The sequence below is a fragment of the Rhinoderma darwinii genome, chromosome 3, assembly GCF_050947455.1.
Source record: "Rhinoderma darwinii isolate aRhiDar2 chromosome 3, aRhiDar2.hap1, whole genome shotgun sequence".
Taxonomy (NCBI): Eukaryota; Metazoa; Chordata; class Amphibia; order Anura; family Rhinodermatidae; genus Rhinoderma; species Rhinoderma darwinii.
In genome coordinates, this window is record NC_134689.1 from 109138170 (window position 1) to 109158444 (window position 20275).

The window sequence follows — 20275 nt, forward strand, 5'->3', positions numbered from 1 at the left end:
GCTGCTTGCATTTATATTATATGTGTTGATTTGAAGCATTTATACCCACAATTCAACACTGCAACTATATATCAGAAACACTTGGTAACAACACATATAATAAGGCATTGAATATTGTTCTAGAGTACAAGGACTTGACATAACATTAAACCATTTTTTCGTTTCTCCTTTCAGCTACACTAGTAAATAGGTGTTTCAGATCTGTGCTGGAGTGTCTAAATGTGTTCTGCCCACCAGACCGGTGATATTAAAATAGTTGTCCTGTCTTGCGTAATAATTTTTAATCGTTGTATAATTACGGTTATGCAGCTTTCAGTTAATAGTTCACAGTCATGACAGGAGAGAGATTCGTGATGGTTCTGTGTTTACTTCACATAGGATAGCCTACATTGATACACTGCACAAAACACTAGGCCAGGATGTAAACATAAATGTTGCAATTCACAGACAGGAAGCAGATATTTTGAATAGGAAAGAAACAGTATATTACAAAGTTGCACAAAATTTTATTATACAACGATGAAGTTTTATTTACTTAACAAGGAGCGACCTCTTTATTCAGTGTCATGTAGACGTGAACCTCAAGCCAAGAGGAAGTTTTGGTGAAGCAAAAGTCTCTATATAGTCCCTCTACAACGAGTAACATTGGTTGACAACTAAGCGGAAACTACGTTAGTTAACTTTAAATAATGGAAAGTCGAGTTACAGTGCTACTGTGACTAGACCTACAGCACAATCACTATCACAGCCAGTGACTACGGGCACGGCCGGCCGCGGACAGTCACCCACATTTGCGGGCCGTGCTCCCATTATAAAATATGGGAGCACGGTCCGTAAAATCAAAAGATAGCGCACGTCCCATTTTTTTGTGGGTCATTTCTACGGCCCAGACACCTTCTCTTAAATACACGGGACGGTCTCTGTGGGCAATATAAATGAATGGGACAGTCCGTAATTGCGGATATAAATTACGGCCGTGTTATTGGGGCCTTAATCAGCAATAGTGAATATTTAATTTGATTTCTACAGGTGTGTATTTTATTTTTATTTAGATGCATCCTTTTTAGTATGATGCATCTACTAAAATGTTGACTTACTTGGAGCGTTGTTATAAAACCATGGTAAAATATTCCAAAGGAAATGCAATTCACCAAACCCAGTTAAAACAAAGCAAATTCTTAAAACATTCTGCTAATATTATCCATACATGCACGTAAGAAGCTAGCAGCTGGACCTCCATTAGCATGTTTGAAATATATGTGTCATGAAAAGTAAAGTATTGCTAGCAGCCAGTGTTACTGTAATAGATGAATGTTCTGCCACGGAGTTAAGGCAGTTGATCTGTGGGCAAATGAATGAAAAAGCAACCTATGAATTTACTAGGATCTACTTACTGCATTGATGCATAGCATGGCACAAAGATAAGGCAGCTTTTTGTGTGCTGAAGAGAAATCCATAAGAATGCAGCCTAGCATTACAAGGAACTGACAAAATTAACCATCACGAAATGATGCCAAGCCAACCTCAGCCATGAATAGGCAATGTGCATATTGAGTATGACCGGCAATTTTTACAGGGCGATCCAGTGAAATTGACTCAAGGTACAAAAAATAATTTATAAAATCAGGTGGCATCACAGAGGTCTATGTTACGGTCATCAACAAGCAAGCATGGCTCCAACTTATTTCTTGACCTTACAGCAACTCTTTTTATAAAAACATATAGAAAAGTGGACATCATCCCAGTGAGCTGAATTAGTGCACAAGAAATATCAAATATAAAACTTTACCTCACAGCACTTGACATAACTTTGTATTTACAATGGTATATTTGCAAAATAAAATATACAGCAATTTATAAACTCAAGTACTTGAAACTTAAAAAATACAAAGAGTAACAAACAGTAAAAGGAAAAGCACACACAGCCATATCTGCAGGGCACACACAGTGCAATGAAAGAGTCCGTCCAATCTTGAGTGCAGAACCTAAAAGCCTCACACTTAAGTTTTATGTATTTTTATAAGAATTTGATTGATGGAATTAAACTTTATCTAATCATTTATTCATTAAAAGCTGGGATGCTTATACCATAAATTTTTTGCCTTTCCACCAAGCAAATGTGTGACAAATACTCATTACTTTAGCTATAGATTATAGATTCTCATTTGACTGTGACTAGTTAAAATGTGTTAAAAAAACAAACAAACCAGAATGGCTTAAGCCTTATTCACACGACAGGGTCTGAGTGTCGGACGATAAAATCGGCCGTTTTGGGCCATTTTTCCCGGCCGGTTTGCATCCTTTCCGGGCCGTGTTGCCGTTTTTAACGGCCGATTTTGACCCATTTTACATCCGTTTTTTCCCCTGTCCGTTTTAAAATCGGATGAATATAATTTGTAAATATTTGCCACACACTTCCCTCGGTAGAGAATGCCACACACTGCCCTCTGTAGATACTGCCACACAGCCCCCTGTAGGTAGTGCAACACAGCTCCTTGCAGGTAATGCCACACAGCGCCCCTGTAGGTAGCGGCACATAGCCCCCTGTAGGTAGCGGCACACAGCCCCCTGTAGGTAGTGGCACACAGCCCCCCCCCATAGGTAATGGCACACAGCCCCCCCCATAGGTAATGGCACACAGCCCCCCCCCATAGGTAAAGGCACACAGCCCCCCCCATAGGTAAAGGCACACAGCCCCCTGCAGGTAGTTCTACACAGCACCCCCCCCCATTGATGGCACCCCCCCTACAGGTCTGTAGATAGCGCCACCGTTCCGGGAGAAGTCCCTGACTTCAATGTCCATATATGAAGACCGTGAAGTCAGGGACTTCTCCTGGAGCGAAATCCCCGGCCACATCGCCGGGGATTCCGCTACCGCAGAAGTCCCTGACTTCCCTGTGTCCATATATGGACACAGTGAAGTCAGCAACTTCTGCTGTAGCGGAATCCCCAATCCCCGGCCACAGCGTTGCCGAAGCTCCTACAGGGAGCAAAAGACATACCCTCCGCCTCCTATGCACTTCACACTGTGAGGAGGAGAAGGAGAGAGCGAGCGACGGAAGACACAGCCGCCACTTGGAGAACATTCAAGTGATGGCCATGTATTATCCGGCCCCATAGACATCTATGGGAGCCGGACTGCCGTAATAACGGCCGAAAATAGGGCATGCCCCATGTTTTGACGGCCGGGTTTCCAGGGCCGTCAAAAAATCGGTCGTTTGAATAGCTCCATTAGGGGTCTATTGTTCATACTGCAGCCGTGTGATGGATGTTTTCTGAACGGCCATCACACGGCCGGGAAACCCTGTCGTGTGCATAAGGCTTACTGGCATACATCAACTAAGATGCAGTCAGCAGGATGTGTGTGACACGTCACAATAATTCTGGAGGAGACCTTGTTGCGTGGTCTCAGTATCTCATTTTCAGCTTATATTTTGGAACAAACCCAAGGATAAACTGAAAAATGGCAATTGGTTAAAGCAATAGTTCTGAATTTTTGTGACAATGTAAGGTGCTTTGAAATTATCTCTAAGGCTGGATTCACACGAGCGTGTTCGGTCCGTGATATATGGTCCGCATGTCGGCTGCAATTCCCGGACCGACCACAGTGCAGGGAGCGGAGCTCATATCATCATAGTTCTCAATGACACTAGTTGTCCCTGCCTCCCCGTCAAACTACTGTCCCATACTGAAAACATGATTACAGTATGGGACAGTTGTCCCGCAGAGAGGCAGTGTCACCTAACGTCATAGATAACTATGACGATAGGAGCCAGGCTCCCTGCAGTGTGTTCAGTCTGGGAAATACTGCCGACATATGGCCCGTATATCACGGACCGAACACGCTCGTGTAAATCAGTGTTTTAAGCAAATGGACCAAAAGTCCTCTATAATCTCAATTGTTCTCCAAGTTGCCAATCAAAGTCTAGCAATCCAGAATTGTTCCTCCTACGATACTCCTGCTATGTCAGGCTAGACAGATGAGAAGAATTACTTAAAAGAATATGAAAATCTATCAGGACAGTACTTAAATTACACTTACCAACTAGTCTACTGGGCCAACCATGTCTTTAACGCCCTCATAAACACAGGAGGAGTGTTTTTTCTTATAATATCTTTAAATGTCTACCATGTGTAGATTACTAGATTGAAAATATATTAATCTGTGTAGGCAAAACTATTTACTTATCAAATTCAGTTAAAATTAACAATTCAAAGTGATGTTAAAATGTGCTGCTCTGCAAGGAACAGACGTGGTATAGTACTCTTTCAGGTATCCTAAAGAAGTTGCATGTGATTAGAAAAACGTGGCCGCTCTTTTACCTCCTTTCAGCTATTTAAAGAATTATTTGCTTACATTGTGTGAAGATTTTCCATCTCAGTCACCTTGCTTGGGGCAGTCTATAAAGCACAACCTGGATAAGCACTGGCGTTTTTGCAGTGTAACCCGTTTCACTTGAATAATAATGGCAAAAAACGAAAAACCTATAGCTGCATAGGTAAAACAAATTGGTAGGAAAACTGTTACTTATTCTCATCACATCTTGCTCATCGATACACATTTTTATAAAGTAGAGCTTTAAAACTGATTTAAGTGTGGTAGCATTAAAATCTGCACTCAGAGTTTGATTTTGCATATATAAAAAACACATTACAAATCTCTAATAATGTTGCCCAAGCAGCCTGCAATATGCTTGGTTTAGTCCAGACTGGCAGAGTATACGTATTGTTGACTTTTAGTGGTTACACGGTACAGTGGATTAAAACAATACAATAATAGTAAACATATAATGGTCCCTTGCTGAAATTATATATAAAAAAAAAAAAAAAAATGCTCACACTTCTGTAGACATTTCACCATCATAAATCATTTCAAACATGTAGAGCTATACACACACACACACACACACACACACACACACACACACACACACACACACACACACACACACTTTTACTGCAACAGGTAGTGAAAAGTCCTTCACCCTGTAATTCGCGGAGGCATAGAGAGATAATCTTCAACACCATCAGCTGTTGTCATGGATACCATGTAAAGCGTAGGATTGCTGGCAGAACATAAAGCTATAGGAACTCCACATAATTCTCAGGGATAAGTCCAGTCTTCCCATTGAGCATCCCTTCTAACCAGCCTGGCTCCTGCGATGGATGAACTACATGGGAGAAATAAAGGTATTAACGTCTTGCTAATTTCACGTTATCGAATAGCAACATAAAATGCAAAGGCAAAATAAAAACAAAACAAAACTATATACGGTAGATAAACTACTTAAATTTTTTTTTTACTAAATCCATCACAGACAGGTTTTTCTTTTTTTATTGTATATCATAATGCAGCATGCTACACTATTCTGACCATCAACAAGAAATTTTTATTTTTTGTTTTTTTTTTTTTTAAATAAATTTGTCTATTAGTGTGATTGGGGCAACTTTCAAAATACTTCTTATTAAAAATTACTTGAGATACAGGTGTATTCTGTATATAGAGCATTACAACTTGAATCGGTCAAGTTCGCGGGACTGACCAGTTCAGTTAAAGTGGGTCTTGCGTGTCTCTGACACGCAAGACCATGATGTAGCTATAGGGATCACAGCAGTCGCAATGGCGACCGGGCCCCCCGCACCACATTTGCCTGAGTTGATGCTATTTTATATTGGCCTAAAGGACCTTTGATGACATCATGCCCATGTGACCCAACCTACCAGTCAGGTCCTTGTACAGAGCCCCAGACTGGTGAGTGCTTCTCCAACCCGTGCTTCTCCAACCCCCGCTCCATCTCTTCAGTCCTCTATGTCTCTTCTTCACTGGTCTCTCTTGACCCCTCTTGTAGGGTAACGGCTTTTTTTTCTTTTTTTTTTTTTTTACACATCACACATTTTTGGAACGATTTTTTATAATTGCAGTAAACATGGCGCAGTTTTGCAGAGGTTATGAAAATTGCGGCAAAACTGTGCCATTTGTACTACAGTAACGAAAATTGCCCAAAAAAAAAATAGTACAAGGCACGAAAAAACAGTAGACTTTATTCACACGGTGTGGTTAAATCATAAAACGCAATTTGACCGCATTGTGAATACTGTATACCATAATATCAGTGGTAGCAAGAAAACAGATGTGTAAACATGTGTTCTATGTACTGTTCCTGCTAATTCTATTAAATAAATAATTTGATTTAATTATACACATTGGCAATATTAAATTGTAAATACAGGATTGCAATGTTAAAAGTAGAATTACACCAGGAGAATATTATAATATGTGTGTGATAATGTCTAGCCAACTATGGACTGGATGAATTTAGACTAGAGAGGGAACGCTGCACTTTTATGAACTGTTTTATGCACAAAAATACATTTTAAGCTCTGGTTAGTCTGACTTTGGCTAATTTATATGTCTACAGAATCCAGAAACTTGGTAAGTAATTCCATTGAGCTGCTGGAGAACACTGATTTGTTTAAGAAAATAGGTCTTTTTTTTTTAAACCCAAACAAAAACGGAGGTTAAAACTCAATTTGGATTGACCAAGTCTGTCTTTTCAGCACTGATCATCTGTTACAACACAGCATCTGGGTCACTGCCTTAGTTTATTTTATTAACCTAGAAAGACCTCTAGATACATTTTACGCCACTGCTTTCTTTTCCATATATCAGAGGAATAAGTTACTAAAACACTCTTATGTTTTGTGTGGACGAAGATTAATCAGTCTATACTCCATTCTGGACATAAATTAATGACCATTCTCAAGAAAGGGAGAAGGATTTGGTTACATTTTAGTGCCTGATATAACCACATAAGTATATCTGACCCTAGGTTTGCTGCAACAGTAACCGCTCAAGACCCAGAGTTCAAAGACCCAGACCCTAATTCATTAATGAGATATTCCAGTTATGCCAGAAAAAACAAAGATTCAGTTTTGGAGTTCATCTGCAGAGATTTCTGGACAATTTTCACACATTTAACCCGTTAGTGACCGCCCATTAGTGTTTTTATGGCAGCCACTAACAGGGTTTATTCATATGCTGTAGCCTTTTTACGGCGCTGAATCTGAATAAATGAACGCCGCTGGGAGCAGTTAAATCTACTTGCTCTCACGATCCAGTTAGTTTAACCCTTCAGATGGCTCAATAGCGAGTGCCACATCTGAGTAATTTTGGAGGGAGGGGGCTCCCTCTCTCACCCCACCGGCACCCTGATAAATGATAGCAGGGTGCCGGTGTTTTCTATGGCAGCCGAGGGCCTAATAGTGGCCCCCGGGTCTGTCTCTAGTTAATGCCTGATAGGCCATGCCAAAGGCATGGCCGAGCAGATGCCGGTCCATCTTGAACAGACAGGCAGTAATACACTGCAATACAGAAGTAATGCAATGTATTATAAAAGCGATCAGGTAAACTCCGCTAGTGGGACTAATAAAAAAGTTTAAAAAAAAGTTTCATAAAATGTAATAAATAAAAATCCAAAGTAAAAATAAATAAATAAAAACCCACTTTTTCCCCTTTTTCTTAATAAAATGTATTATGAAAAAATGAAAAAAACAAAAAGTAAAAAAGCTACACATATTTGGCATCGCCGCATCCATAACGACCCCAACTATAAAGAGATTATTTAACCCGCTCAGTAAAAAATAAAAAAAATGCAAGAATTTCGGTTTTCTGTGCATCTTGCCTTAAAAAAACATGGGCTAAAAAGTGATCAAAAAGTCACGTGTGCTCCAAAATGGTACCAATAAAAACGACGTTGTCCCTGCAAAAAAAAAAAACAAAAAAAAAAACGGCATCCAGCTGTGTCGGCAGAAAGATAAAAGTTATGGCTCTTCTAATATGGAGACACAAAAATAAATCATTTTGAAAAAAAGTGTTTTTACTGTGAAAAAGTAGTAAAACATAAGAAAACAATATAAATTTGGTATCATTGCAATCGTAAGAACACACTGAATAAAGCTATTTATTGTGTTATTTATATCGGATGGTAAACGGTGTAAATTTAGGCTGCAAAAAAGATTGGGGAAATTGCTGGGTTTTTTTCTATCCCCACCCCCCAAAAAAAAGTGTCAATAAAAATTAATCAATAAATTATATTTACCCCAAAATGGTGCTATTAAAAAACTACAACCTGTCCCGCAAAAAACAAGGCCTTATACAGCTATGTCGACGCAAAAATAAAAAAGTTATAGCTCTTTGAATGAGACGATAGAAAAACGTAAAAAATAGCTTGGTGATTAAGGCCTAACATAGGCTGGTCACTAAGGGGTTAATAGAAAAATATGACAATTAATAGCAAACTAGGTTTATGGCTAAAAGTCTGACCCAAGACGAGCCTTAGGCCCTGTTCACATGTACGTTTAGCATGTATGTCAAGTATGGAAAAAGCATAGTAGACCACAAAATTCCATATACCACAGGATTTTGTAAAAAAGAAAAACAACTTATACCGTGCAGTATAAATTTTTTTTTGTTTTTTTTCTTTTACTTGGGAGCCTATGGGTGACATGCCACTGCATGGCATACATCACAGGCATCTGTTAAATGTAGAAGTCATGAGGTTTTTTTTAATAGATTTTCATAATGTATACATAAAACTAATGACATAATAGCCTATGGGATGCTTGTGACAGATGCCTAGAAGTCACAATATAGGAGAAAAAGAGAAAACAAAGCGCACATAGTGCCTGAACCAGTAGTCTCAAACGAATGAGAGACGGTGGTCAATTATGCTGACCTTGTGGTGTTATGCTGGGAGCATAACATCCAAAGCGTGTCCAAGGATCTACCTAGGTGAACGGTTGCAGCCCAAATTGCGGTCCGAAAGCTACTATAGCTTTGCTGTATATATTCAAGAAATAGGAGTAAAAAGCGGAATGATCGAGGGCGCAGCCGTGATAGAGATATTTTTAACTGTATAAATAAATCAACGGCGTGTTTCAAGATCACTAATTGGCCAGCGTCATACACTTCACTTCACAACGCCCACTTGGTCAAAAGTAAAAACACGCCCAGTTGTCTATTAAGAAACTAATTAGCATAAATCTTAAATTGTTCATAACTTTGTCAAAAACGATTGTTTTTCAAAATAAAAACCACTGTTATCTACATTACAGCGCCGATCAGATTATGTAGGAGATAGGGCACTTATAATATGGTGACAGAGACTCTTTAAGTAATAAAATAAAACACTATCGCCATATTTCCCTTATCAAGTCCTTTATTATTGAAAAAAATAAAATAAACCATACATATTTGGTATTGCTGTGACCGTAACGGCCTAAACTATAAAAATATTGTTATTTATTGCACGCGGTGAACGGCGTAAAAAAAAAAACCGTAAAAAATGCCAGAATTTTGGGTTTTTGGTCACTTTGCTGTACAAAATTTAAAAAATTTAAATAAAAAGGGTTCAAAAAGTCGCATGTATCCAGAAATGGTGCCTATAAAAACTATAGCACATCTCGCAAAAAACAAGCCCTCATACAGCTCCGTCGAAGAAAAAATTCTCACAACCAACACGGAGACAGAAAAAATACATTCTTTTTACAAAAGTAATTTTATTGTGCAAAAAGTTGTAAAACATAAAAAGTGCTGTAAATTAGGTATCGCCGTAATCGTACTGACCCGCAGAATAAAGGTAACATGTAATTTATAACCACATAGCAAAAAAAAACTAAAAAAACGATGCCATAATTGCTGTTTTTAATCACCTTGCCCCTCAAAAAATAGGATAAAAAGTGATCAAAAAGTCACATGTACCCCAAAATGGTACCAATATTAACTACAGCTTGTCCCGCAAAATAAAAAAAAAAAGCCCTCATACCACTAAGTCTATGAAAAATAAAATTTGTTAAGGCTCCAATAAGTCAGGAAATAAAAAAATATGCAGTTGTGCAGGTCCGAGGGGAACATTTCATCTGTTTCAAGAGGCGATTTATCGGGGCCCTAAAATGAGGGAATCTGGAACAGGAGGGCCCAAACTTATCTGCTAGAAGCGAGGGCGCCCGTATTATACCAGGACAACACTTCCTAGAAAAATTCCCCAAACTGCAAAAGTGCGAAGTGTGGACCAAAAGGGGGATAAGTAAAGACACCATTTATCAGTGCGACACTGGCCTACGCAGAAAGGATTGCTTCACAGGGTAACACACATCTATGGATTATTTTATTGTTTACCCCATTATTATACCACCTGACTATGCCCCTGATGTACTCTGCCCAGCTTACATATGCCCCCCACATTATAAACGGAAACCCCAGCAATACTCGAACAAAACTACTACCAAGCAAAATCTACGCTTCAATAGCCAAATGGCACTCCCACCCATCTGAGCCCTACAGTGTGCCCAAACAGCAGTTTACTTCCACATATATGGCACCGCCATACCCGGGAGAACCCTTTTAACAATTTTTGGGGTGTGTTTCTACAGTGGCATAAGCTGGGCACGACATACTTGCCACTGAAATGTCATATCTGGGTAAAAAATTGAATTTTTACTTTGCACCATCCGCAGCGCATTCATTTATGGAAAAGACCTGTGGGGTGAAAATGCTCACTACACCCCTTAATAAATGCCTTGAGGGGTGTAGTTTCTAAAATGGGGTCACTTCTCGTGGGTTTCTTTTATTATTTCCCATCTGAGCCTCTGCAATTGTCGCCAAATTAGGCTTCAATTTCGCATGGTGCTCTTTCACTCCTGAGCCCTGTCAAATGTCCAGGCAAAAGATTACGGCCCCATGTAGGGTAATTGTAAAACCGGGAAACACAGCATAATAATTAGAAAGCTGTCTTGTTATGGTGAAACAAGCTGGGCACCACATATTGGCATATCTATTGAAAAATCCCATTTTCACTCTGCAATATCGAGTGCACACTAATTTATGCAAAACACTTGCAGGGTTAACATGCTCATTACACCCATAGGTGAATACCTTGAGGGGTGTAGTTTCCAAAATGGGGGTCACTTTTGAGGGGTTTACACTGTTTTGGTCTAACAGGGGTTTTGCAAATGCTACATAGCGCCCAGAAACCAATCCAGCAAAATCTGTACCCCGAAAGTCAAATGGCCCTCCTTCCCTTTTGAGCCCTGCCGTGTGCCCAAAAATAAGTTTATAACCACATATGGTGTATTGCCGTACTCAGGAGTAATTGCTTAACATATGTTGGGGTTCTTTTTTTGCTTTGTTTTTTGAGAAAATGAAAAATTTTGCGCTAAATCTACGTCCTATTGGAAAAAATTTTTTAATTATTTTAACTACCCAATTCAAATAAAATCCATGAAACAGCTGTGGGGTCAAAATGCTCACTACACCCCTAGATTAATTCCTCAAGGGGTGTAGATCACAAATGGAGTCCCTTTTGGGTAGTTTACACTGTACTGGTACCTTATGATCTTTGCAAAAGCGACATGGTGGCAAGAAACCAATCAAGCAAAATCTGTGCTCCAAAAGCCAAATGGTGCTCCTTCTCTTCTGTCCTTTGCCATGTGCCCAAACAGCAGTTTATGACCACATATGGGGTATTTCCGTACTCCAGAGAAGTTGCTTTACAAATGTTGGGGTTCTTTTTTTCCTTTATTTGTTGAGAAAGTTAAAAATTTTGAGCTAAAGCTACGTCTTATTGAAGAAAAGGGAGTTTTTTTTTTCACTGCCCAATTCTAATAAATTCTATGAAACACCTGTGGGGTCAAAATGATCACTACACCCCTAGATGAATTCCTCAAGGGGTGTAGTTTCCTAAATGGAGTCACTTTTTGGGCGTTTTCATTGTTTTGTCCCCTCAGGGGCTCTGCAAATGTGACATGGCCTCCGCAAACCATTCCTGCTAAATTTGAGCTCCAAAAGCCAAATGGCGCTCTTCCCTTCTGAGCCCTGCCGTGTGTCCAAACATCAGTTTATTATCACATGTGGGGTATTGTTTTACTCGGGAGAAATTGCTTTACAAATTTTGTGGTGCTTTTTCTCCTTTAGTCCTTGTGGAAATGAGAAAAAATTAGTTAAACCTACATTTTCTTTGAAAGAATGTAGATATTCATTTTCACGGCCTACTTCCAATAATTTCTGCAAAAAACCTGCAGCGTCAAAATGCTAACTATACCCCTAGATAATTTCCTCAAGGGGTGTAGTTTCCAAAATGGGGCCACTTGTGGGGGTTTCCACTGTTTTGGTCCATCAGATGATTTGCAAATGTGACATGGCCTCCGAAAACCATTCCTGCTAAATTTGAGCTCCAAAAGCCAAATGGTGCTCTTTCCCTTCTCAGCCCTGCCGTGTGCCCAAACAGCCGTTTATTACCACATATGGGGTATTGTTTTACTCGGGAGAAATTGCTTTACAAATTTTACACTGCTTTTTCTCCTTTAGTCCTTGTGGAAATGAAAAAAAAAAATTTGCTAAACCTACATTTTCCTTGAAAGAATGTAGATTTCCATTTTCACAGCCTACTTCCAATAATTTCTGCAATAAACCTGTAGGGTCAAAAGGCTCACTATAACCATAGATAATTTCCTTAATGGGTGTAGTTTCCCAAATGCGGTCAGTTTTGGAGGATTTCCACTGTTTTGGCACCGCAGGAGCCCTTCAAACCCGACATGGTGCCTAAAATATATTCGAATAAAAAGGAGGCCCAAAATCCTCTAGGTGCTCCTTTGCTTCTGAGGACAGTGCTTCAGTCTATTAGCACACTAGGGCCACATGTGGGATATTTCCTAAAACTGCAGAACCTGGGCAATAAATATGGAGTTGCGTTTCTCTGGTAAAACTTTGTGTTACAAAAAAAATGGATTAAAAATGAATTTCTGCAACAACAAAAAATGAAATTTGTAAATTCTAAAGCGTTAAACGTTCTAAATGCGGTTTTGAATACTTTGAGGGGCAAAGTTTTTAAAATGGGGTGATTTTTTGGAGGTTTCTAATATATAAGGCCCTAAAAGCCACTTCACAACTGAACTGGCCCCTGTAAAAATAGCCTTTTGAAATTTTCTTGAAAATGTGAGAAATTGCTGCTAAAGTTCTAAGCCTTGTAACGTACTAGAAAAATAAAAGGATGTTCAAAAAACGATGTTAATCTAATGTAGACATATGGGGGATGTTAATTAGCGACTATTTTGTGTGGTATAACAGCCTGTCTTACAAGCAGATACATTTAAATTTAGAAAAATGCTAATTTTTGCAATTTTTCGCAAAATTTTGGTGTTTTTCACAATTAAATACTGAATGTATCGAGCAAATTTTGCCAGCAACATAAAGTCCAATGTGTCACGAGAAAAAACAATCTCAGATTTGTTTGGATAGGTTAAAGCATTCTGAAGTTATTACCACATCAAGTGAAACATTTCAGATTTGAAAAATGAAGCTCTGTCAGGAAGGTCAAAAGTGGCTAAAGAGGGAAGGGGTTAAAAGAAGAAAAAGCTGGAAATAGATCACTCTGTGTGTAGTGAATCTATATAATATATGAGTTTCACTTTTTGAATTGAACTACTGAAATAAATTAAACTTTTTGACGATATTCCAAAAAAATGTGTATATATATATATATATATATATATATATATATATATATATATATATATATATATATACACACACACACATACACAATACACAGTGTTCCAAATTATTATGCACATTGGATTTAAGTGTCAAACATTTAATTATTAGTTTTTCAATTAAACTCATGGATGGAATTGTGTCTTAGGGCTCTTTGGATCATTGTAATCCATCTCAGACACCTGTGATAATTAGTTTTCCAGGTTTGCCCAATCAAAGGAAAACTACTTAAGAAGGATGTTCCACATTATTAATCAGGCCACAGGTTTCAAGCAATATGGGAAAGAAAAAGGATCTCTGCTGCCGAAAATCGTGAAATTGTCCAAGGTATTGCACTAGGTATGAAAACATTGGATATTTCAAGAATACTTAAGCGTGATCATCGTACTGTGAAAAGATTTGTGGCTGATTCAGAGCACAGACGGGTTCATTCAGGTAAAGGCATAATGAGGAAGGTTTCTGACGGACAAATTAATAGGATTAAGAGAGCAGCTGCTAAAATGCCATTGCAAAGCAGCAAACAGGTATTTGAAGCCGCTGGTGCCTCTGGAGTCCCGCGAACCTCAAGGTGTAGGATCCTCCAGAGGTTTGCAAGTGTGCATAAAGCTATTATTCGGCCACCCCTAAACAATGCTCACAAGCAGAAAAGGTTGCAGTGGGCTCAGAAATCCATGAAGACTAATTTTCAAACCGTGTTGTTTACTGATGAGTGGCGTGCAACCCTGGATGGTCCAGATGGATGGAGTAGTTGATGGTTGGTGAATGGCCACCATGTCCCAACAAGGCTGCGACGTCAGCAAGCAGGTGGCGGAGTCATGTTTTGGGCTGGAATCATGGGGAGAGAGCTGGTAGGCCCCTTACGGTGTGAAAATTACCTCTGCAAAGTACGTAGAGTTTATGACTGACCACTTTCTCCGTGGTACAAAAAGAAGAACCATGCCTTCCGTAGCAAAATTATCTTCATGCATGACAATGCAACATCTCATGCTGCAAAGAATACCTCTGTGTCATTGGCTGCTATGGCCATAAAAGGAGAGAAACTCATGGTGTGGCCCCCATGCTCCCCTGACCTCAACCCTATTGAGAACCTTTGGAGCATCCTCAAGAAAAATATCTATGAGGGTGGGAGGTAGTTCACATCAAAACAGAAGCTCTGGGAGGCTATTTTGACATCCTGCATAGATATTCAAGCAGAAACTGTCCAAATACTCACAAATTCAATGGATGCAAGAATTGTGAAGGTGATATCAAAGAAGGGGTCCTATGTTAATATGTAACTTGGCCTGCTAAGTTTTTTTTGATTGAAAGAGCTTTTGATTTCTGTAAATATGTCCTCCTGATGCTGCAAATTCAACAAATTACCATTTTAGTTCTCTTTAAAACCTTTAAAATGTTTTGATCTCTGTTGTGCATAATAATTTGAAACAGTGCATTTTGAGTTTTTTACTTCTAAAAAAAAAAAATCTGTTATCATTAGGAGATTTGTTCAATAAAATTTGCATTATACTCCAACGGTTGATGGCTTGAAGATTATACTGACTGTCATTTGCATCGACTATTTAGGAAAATCAACGAAAAATAACATTTGCATAATAATTTGGAACATGGTGTATATACAATGCTTGATAAAGGTCCTATAGCAGGACGGAAACGTTGCAGCTTGTGCTGGCTTAATAAACCACCATTTATTTCACTAACACGGAGTGCTGTGGGACTTTCTTCAATATAAATATATATATATATATATATATATATATATATATATATATATATATATATTGGGGTGTTCTTCAACAATATATATTTTTTTCATCTAAATAGATACCAATGCATGGCTGGACCTAGAGGGACATGCTCGCCACACTGGATCGAAATCCACTTTGGAGATAATGAGCAAGACAGGATATATAGATCATCTAAGATGTGAGGATGTTTCCGCCCCTTTTTTTTTTGGTGTGTATGGATCTGCAACACACAGTAGGATTTTGTTAAATGATCTAGTGCTAGTGACCATATTTGAATGCAGGGAATGGCTTCTGAGGTGTACACGGGCGGCATGGGATTGCTCCAAATGTGTTTCTACCTGTTATAGGTGGTACATATGTCAGACGCGACCTTGAATGTTTGTAACGCTTCTCTCATGAAGGGGATAAGTGTCACAATGTCCATTTTCCCTTTGACCTGAATCTTGGATTTTAAAGCCAATTCTTTGGAATAACTTTGTTGTGTTATGGCCATCTGTGACATTGTATACAAAGGGTTGCTCCTGGGCACCAATTGGTTCATTTAGGTCATGTGACCACTGTTGCTACGTTGTAGCGTCCTTTACACACATTGTAATAATGTTTACAATCTGATATATCTTTGCCTTCCTCCATTTATTGTGATGTGAAACTTTTCTATTTTCCTACAAGTATTCCCTTATATCGAAGTAAACTATGTGGATTGCTTTGACTGCTGCAGCCTGTCTGTCTATGACATGCGCAGTAAAGCTTCTGGACACCGATGATTCGTATAATGTGGTGAGTCTGTCTCCTTGGGATTCGTGACAGATTGGGATCTTGATAATTTGGGGATGCACTGTGGGTATTGCCTATTTAGACACTATATATGCATTTATAGCAATATACAGATTTATAATAACGTTTTTATGACGTATATATTATGTACACACCTGTACATCTAATATGTATTTGAAAAGGACGTGGTGTCCGAGGCAGTTAGCTCCGCCCACAGCCTGACCTGCAAGAAGCCTGTGAGGAAGGACTTGTGAGTGCTCAGTCTGTCTGTTGTTTGTGCCTCTATTTGTCTGTGTAAACAAGAAAAATTCTACAGCACCGGACCACAAGTGGGTGCAGGCCTCAATAGGACCAGGTCCATGGTCCTCAATACTGGGCAATCGAAAAATAGACAGGGAGGCAGCACTTCCAAAAAACACACAGCTTTAAAGAGGCTCTGTCACCACATTATAAGTGCCCTATATTGTACATGATGTGATCGGCGCTGTAATGTAGATTACAGCAGTGTTTTTTTCTTAGAAAAAGGATAATTTTTGACGGAGTTATGACCTATATTAGCTTTATGTTAATGAGTTTCTCAATGGACAACTGGGCGCGCTTTACTATATGACCAAGTGGGCGTTGTGGAGAAGAGTGTATGACGCTGACCAATCAGTGTGACACACTGCTCTCCATTCATTTACACTGCAGATAGCGATATAGCTATATCATTATGTGCAGTCACATAAACACACTATAACGTTACTGCAGTGTCCTGATAATGAATATACATTACCTCCAGCCAGGGCGTGATGTGTATTCATTCTCCTGACCTCTTCTGTAGCGTCTCTGTGATTTACAGCGTAGCACAGCGAGATCTCGCTGTGAATGACCGCTTACAGCGTAATCTCGCGAGACTACGCCTGCTGTGTTGTAAATCACAGAGATGCTACAGAAGTGGTCAGGAGAATGAATACACGTCACGTCCTGGCTGGAGGTAATGTATATTCATTGTCATGACACATGAGTAGCGTTATAGTGTGTTTATGTGACTGCACATAACGATATAGCCATATCGCTATCTGCAGTGTAAATTAATGGAGAGAAGTGTATGACGCTGATTTGTCAGCATCATACACTCCTCTGTACAACGCCCACTTGGTCATATGGTAGATACTGAGGGGGCATTATACTATATGGGGGGCATTATACTGTATAGGACAGGTAAGGGGAGGCATTATGCTGTATATATATATATTATAAGTTGTCACTTATCTGCGATGTTACATAGGACTGCAGGTGACATCTGCTACATTATCTGTACTTAGAGTTATCAGTGTGTGTAGGGCTGGGCGATTTTGCAAAAAAATAAAATCTAGATTTTTTTGTCAACTCTATGGACGATTTTTGATTTGATTCACGATTTTTTTAAATTATTTTTTAGGAGTAATTAAGGAATTACTGTGCATGCAATTCCTTTATCTCCAAAAAATACCAAGACACAATTATTTTACAAAAGCGAATTGCAGGCATAGTTATCCAATAATATATATTGATTTTCAGGATTGTCCCTTAGCTGGTACGTGTGAACACGCTCACTTATAAAAGAGATAATCATCATATATATATATATATATTTGGCTCAGAGAATAAAAAGAGCAGCTATGAGTGCAGAGTAAACACAAGGAACAACGAGAAACCAATTCCCAAAACAAGGCAAAACCCTGAAGTAAGACAAGCCTGTAATGAACAACATCGTTCTCAAAGAGCACAATTATAAATAGTTATCATTCCTTTTGCTAGCAAACCCATGTAACAGGTTTTCTATACTAGTAATATATAATAGTATATAATAATTATTGCTCATTTTGGATACAATTAGAGCTTGGGAATCATGTGATGGTACTCTTGTTATGTATTTAAGAGGGGTTGTTTAGACTTATGGTCAGGCTTGAGAAAGACCCTACATGTTTTACAGGTCGAAACGTTGCTGTCTTACATGGATGAATAACGAATAAATACTTTTTGGATACTAGTGAAGATGTGTGCTGTGGTCCGAGGTATAGTGGAGATACTACTTTTTCCAGTTTATACGTAAAATGTGGGCCAAAAACACAATGTGAATGGGACCTTAAATGCACAACAAATACTACAAATAAAATTCATCCACATGAATGCCAGGACCCAAATATTTGCAGAAGAATATTGCCTAAAGCATCACATTGCCTCTGCTGGCTTGCCTTCCTTCCATAATACATTCTGATGCCATCTCTTACCCAGGTCATCCACGCACTCGGTCAACCACATGATGTAAAATAAAACAGGATTCATCAGACCAGGCTACCTTCTTCCATTACTTCACGGTTCAATTCTGATTCTCACATTCCCATTCTAGTCACTTTCAGTGATGGACTGGGGTCAGCATGGGCAATCTGACCGCTCCCCAAAACATAGCAAGACACTTTTTTTTATCATAACAAGCATTAACTTCTTCAGCAATTTGTGCTACATTAACTCTTCTGTGAAATCGGACCAGATGGAATAGCCTTCACTCCCCTCATGCATCAATGAGCCTTGGGCATTAATGACCCTGTTGCCGATTCATCGGTTGTCCTTTCTTGGACCACTTTTGGTAGGTACTAACCTCTGCATACCGGTAAGACCTGCTGTTTTGGACAACCTAGTTATCTGGCATCACAGTTTGGCCATGGTCAAAGTCGCTTAGAGCCTTATGCTTGCCCATTTTTTCTGCTTCTAAATCATCAACTTCAAGGACTGTTCACGGGCTTCCAGATAGTTTCCCACCCCCTGACAGGTGCCATTGTAAATGAGATAAACAATGTTATTGGCTACACCAGTCAGTGTTTTTAATGGCAGTATTTCTATTATATTTACACACACACATACTATATATGGGCAAAAGTAAGTGGACACCTCTTCTAATGATTGACTCCAGGCGTCTCAGCCAGATTGATTGCAGACCGGTGTATAAAATCAAGCATGCCACCATGCAATCTCCATCGTTAATATTGCTTGTGAGATGGTTCATAGTGAAGGGCTCAGTGACTAAGAGCGGCGTTGTCATAGACTGCCAACTTTGCCACAAGTCCCTTTGGGAAACTTCTGATTTGCCCCAATCAACTCCAAGTGCTGTTATTGTGAAGTGAACACGTCTAGCATTAACAGCAGCTTAGCCAAGACGACTACACAAACTCACAGAGTAAGACTGCCGAGTGCTGAAATTTGTGGCATGTAAAAATATATAATATCACCTGTTGTATCACAACTGCCTCTAGAAGAATTGTGCGTCAGGAGCTTCCATGGTCAAGCAGCTGCCCCTTCCTGGCTGCATAGCGCCTACTGTAAAATTTTGTGGAAGAGGTATAATGGCATCGGACTATTTTTCAGGGTTTGAGCTAGACCTCTTATTGCCAGTGAAGGACAATAAGTGGTCTAGCTACAACATACACAGACACGCCAGACAATTGTATGCTGCAACTTTGTGGCCAGGCCCTTTCCTATTCCAGAATGACTCTGCCCATGTGCACAAAGCAAGGTCCATAAAAACATGGTTTGAAGAGTTGAGTGAGGAGGAATTTTACCACAACCCCATCCAACACCTTTGGGATGAATTGGAAAGCTGAGTGTCTGACCTTTCAAATGCTCTTTTGGCTGAACGGGCACAAATTCCCACAAACACACTCCTTCACAGAGGAGTGGAGACTATAATAGCCGTAAAAGGGAGCTCGACTCCATATTAACGCCCAGGATTCTGGAATGGAATGTCCAACATTGTTTCCCACACTCTAATAATTTCAAGTACAACTATGAGCTTAAACTAGAATCTGGTTTAAGGACAGAAACGAATGCAGTTTTTGTGATGAATAAAATACTAACGTTCACGAGATCAGTTCCTTCTGCAATTACTCACCTAAATTAAAAATGATCGTAATAAGGAAATCAACTCACCTGAACATTTTAACACAATATTTATTAAATCAAAAACTGGTAAGTTATAAGATACATTTTGGAATCAGAAAGGACTTTGTAGAATTTCTGTGCCACTTCCAAACCAGCACCTATTACTTACTCAACATTTAATTGATATAAACATGCATTAATAGAAGCATTCTGATATCCTTTAACCAATATAAATGCATATAAAGATACAACTCCGTCAGAGTACTGAAAATTTGTTCTTCTGATAAAGGCAGGCGAAAAAGCTGAA

General features: G+C 39.2%; 1 protein-coding gene across 1 annotated transcript in view; it reads right to left on the bottom strand.

Moving 5' to 3' along the window:
- Positions 1-2735: 2735 nt before the first annotated feature.
- Positions 2736-20275, bottom strand: part of ARHGAP26 (Rho GTPase activating protein 26) — a 467460-nt gene continuing 449920 nt past the window's right edge. The window contains exon 23 of the mRNA XM_075856546.1: positions 2736-5171. Coding sequence (XP_075712661.1) covers positions 5083-5171 — 89 coding nt within the window. The 3' untranslated portion in view covers positions 2736-5082. The remainder of the gene's footprint in view (positions 5172-20275) is intronic.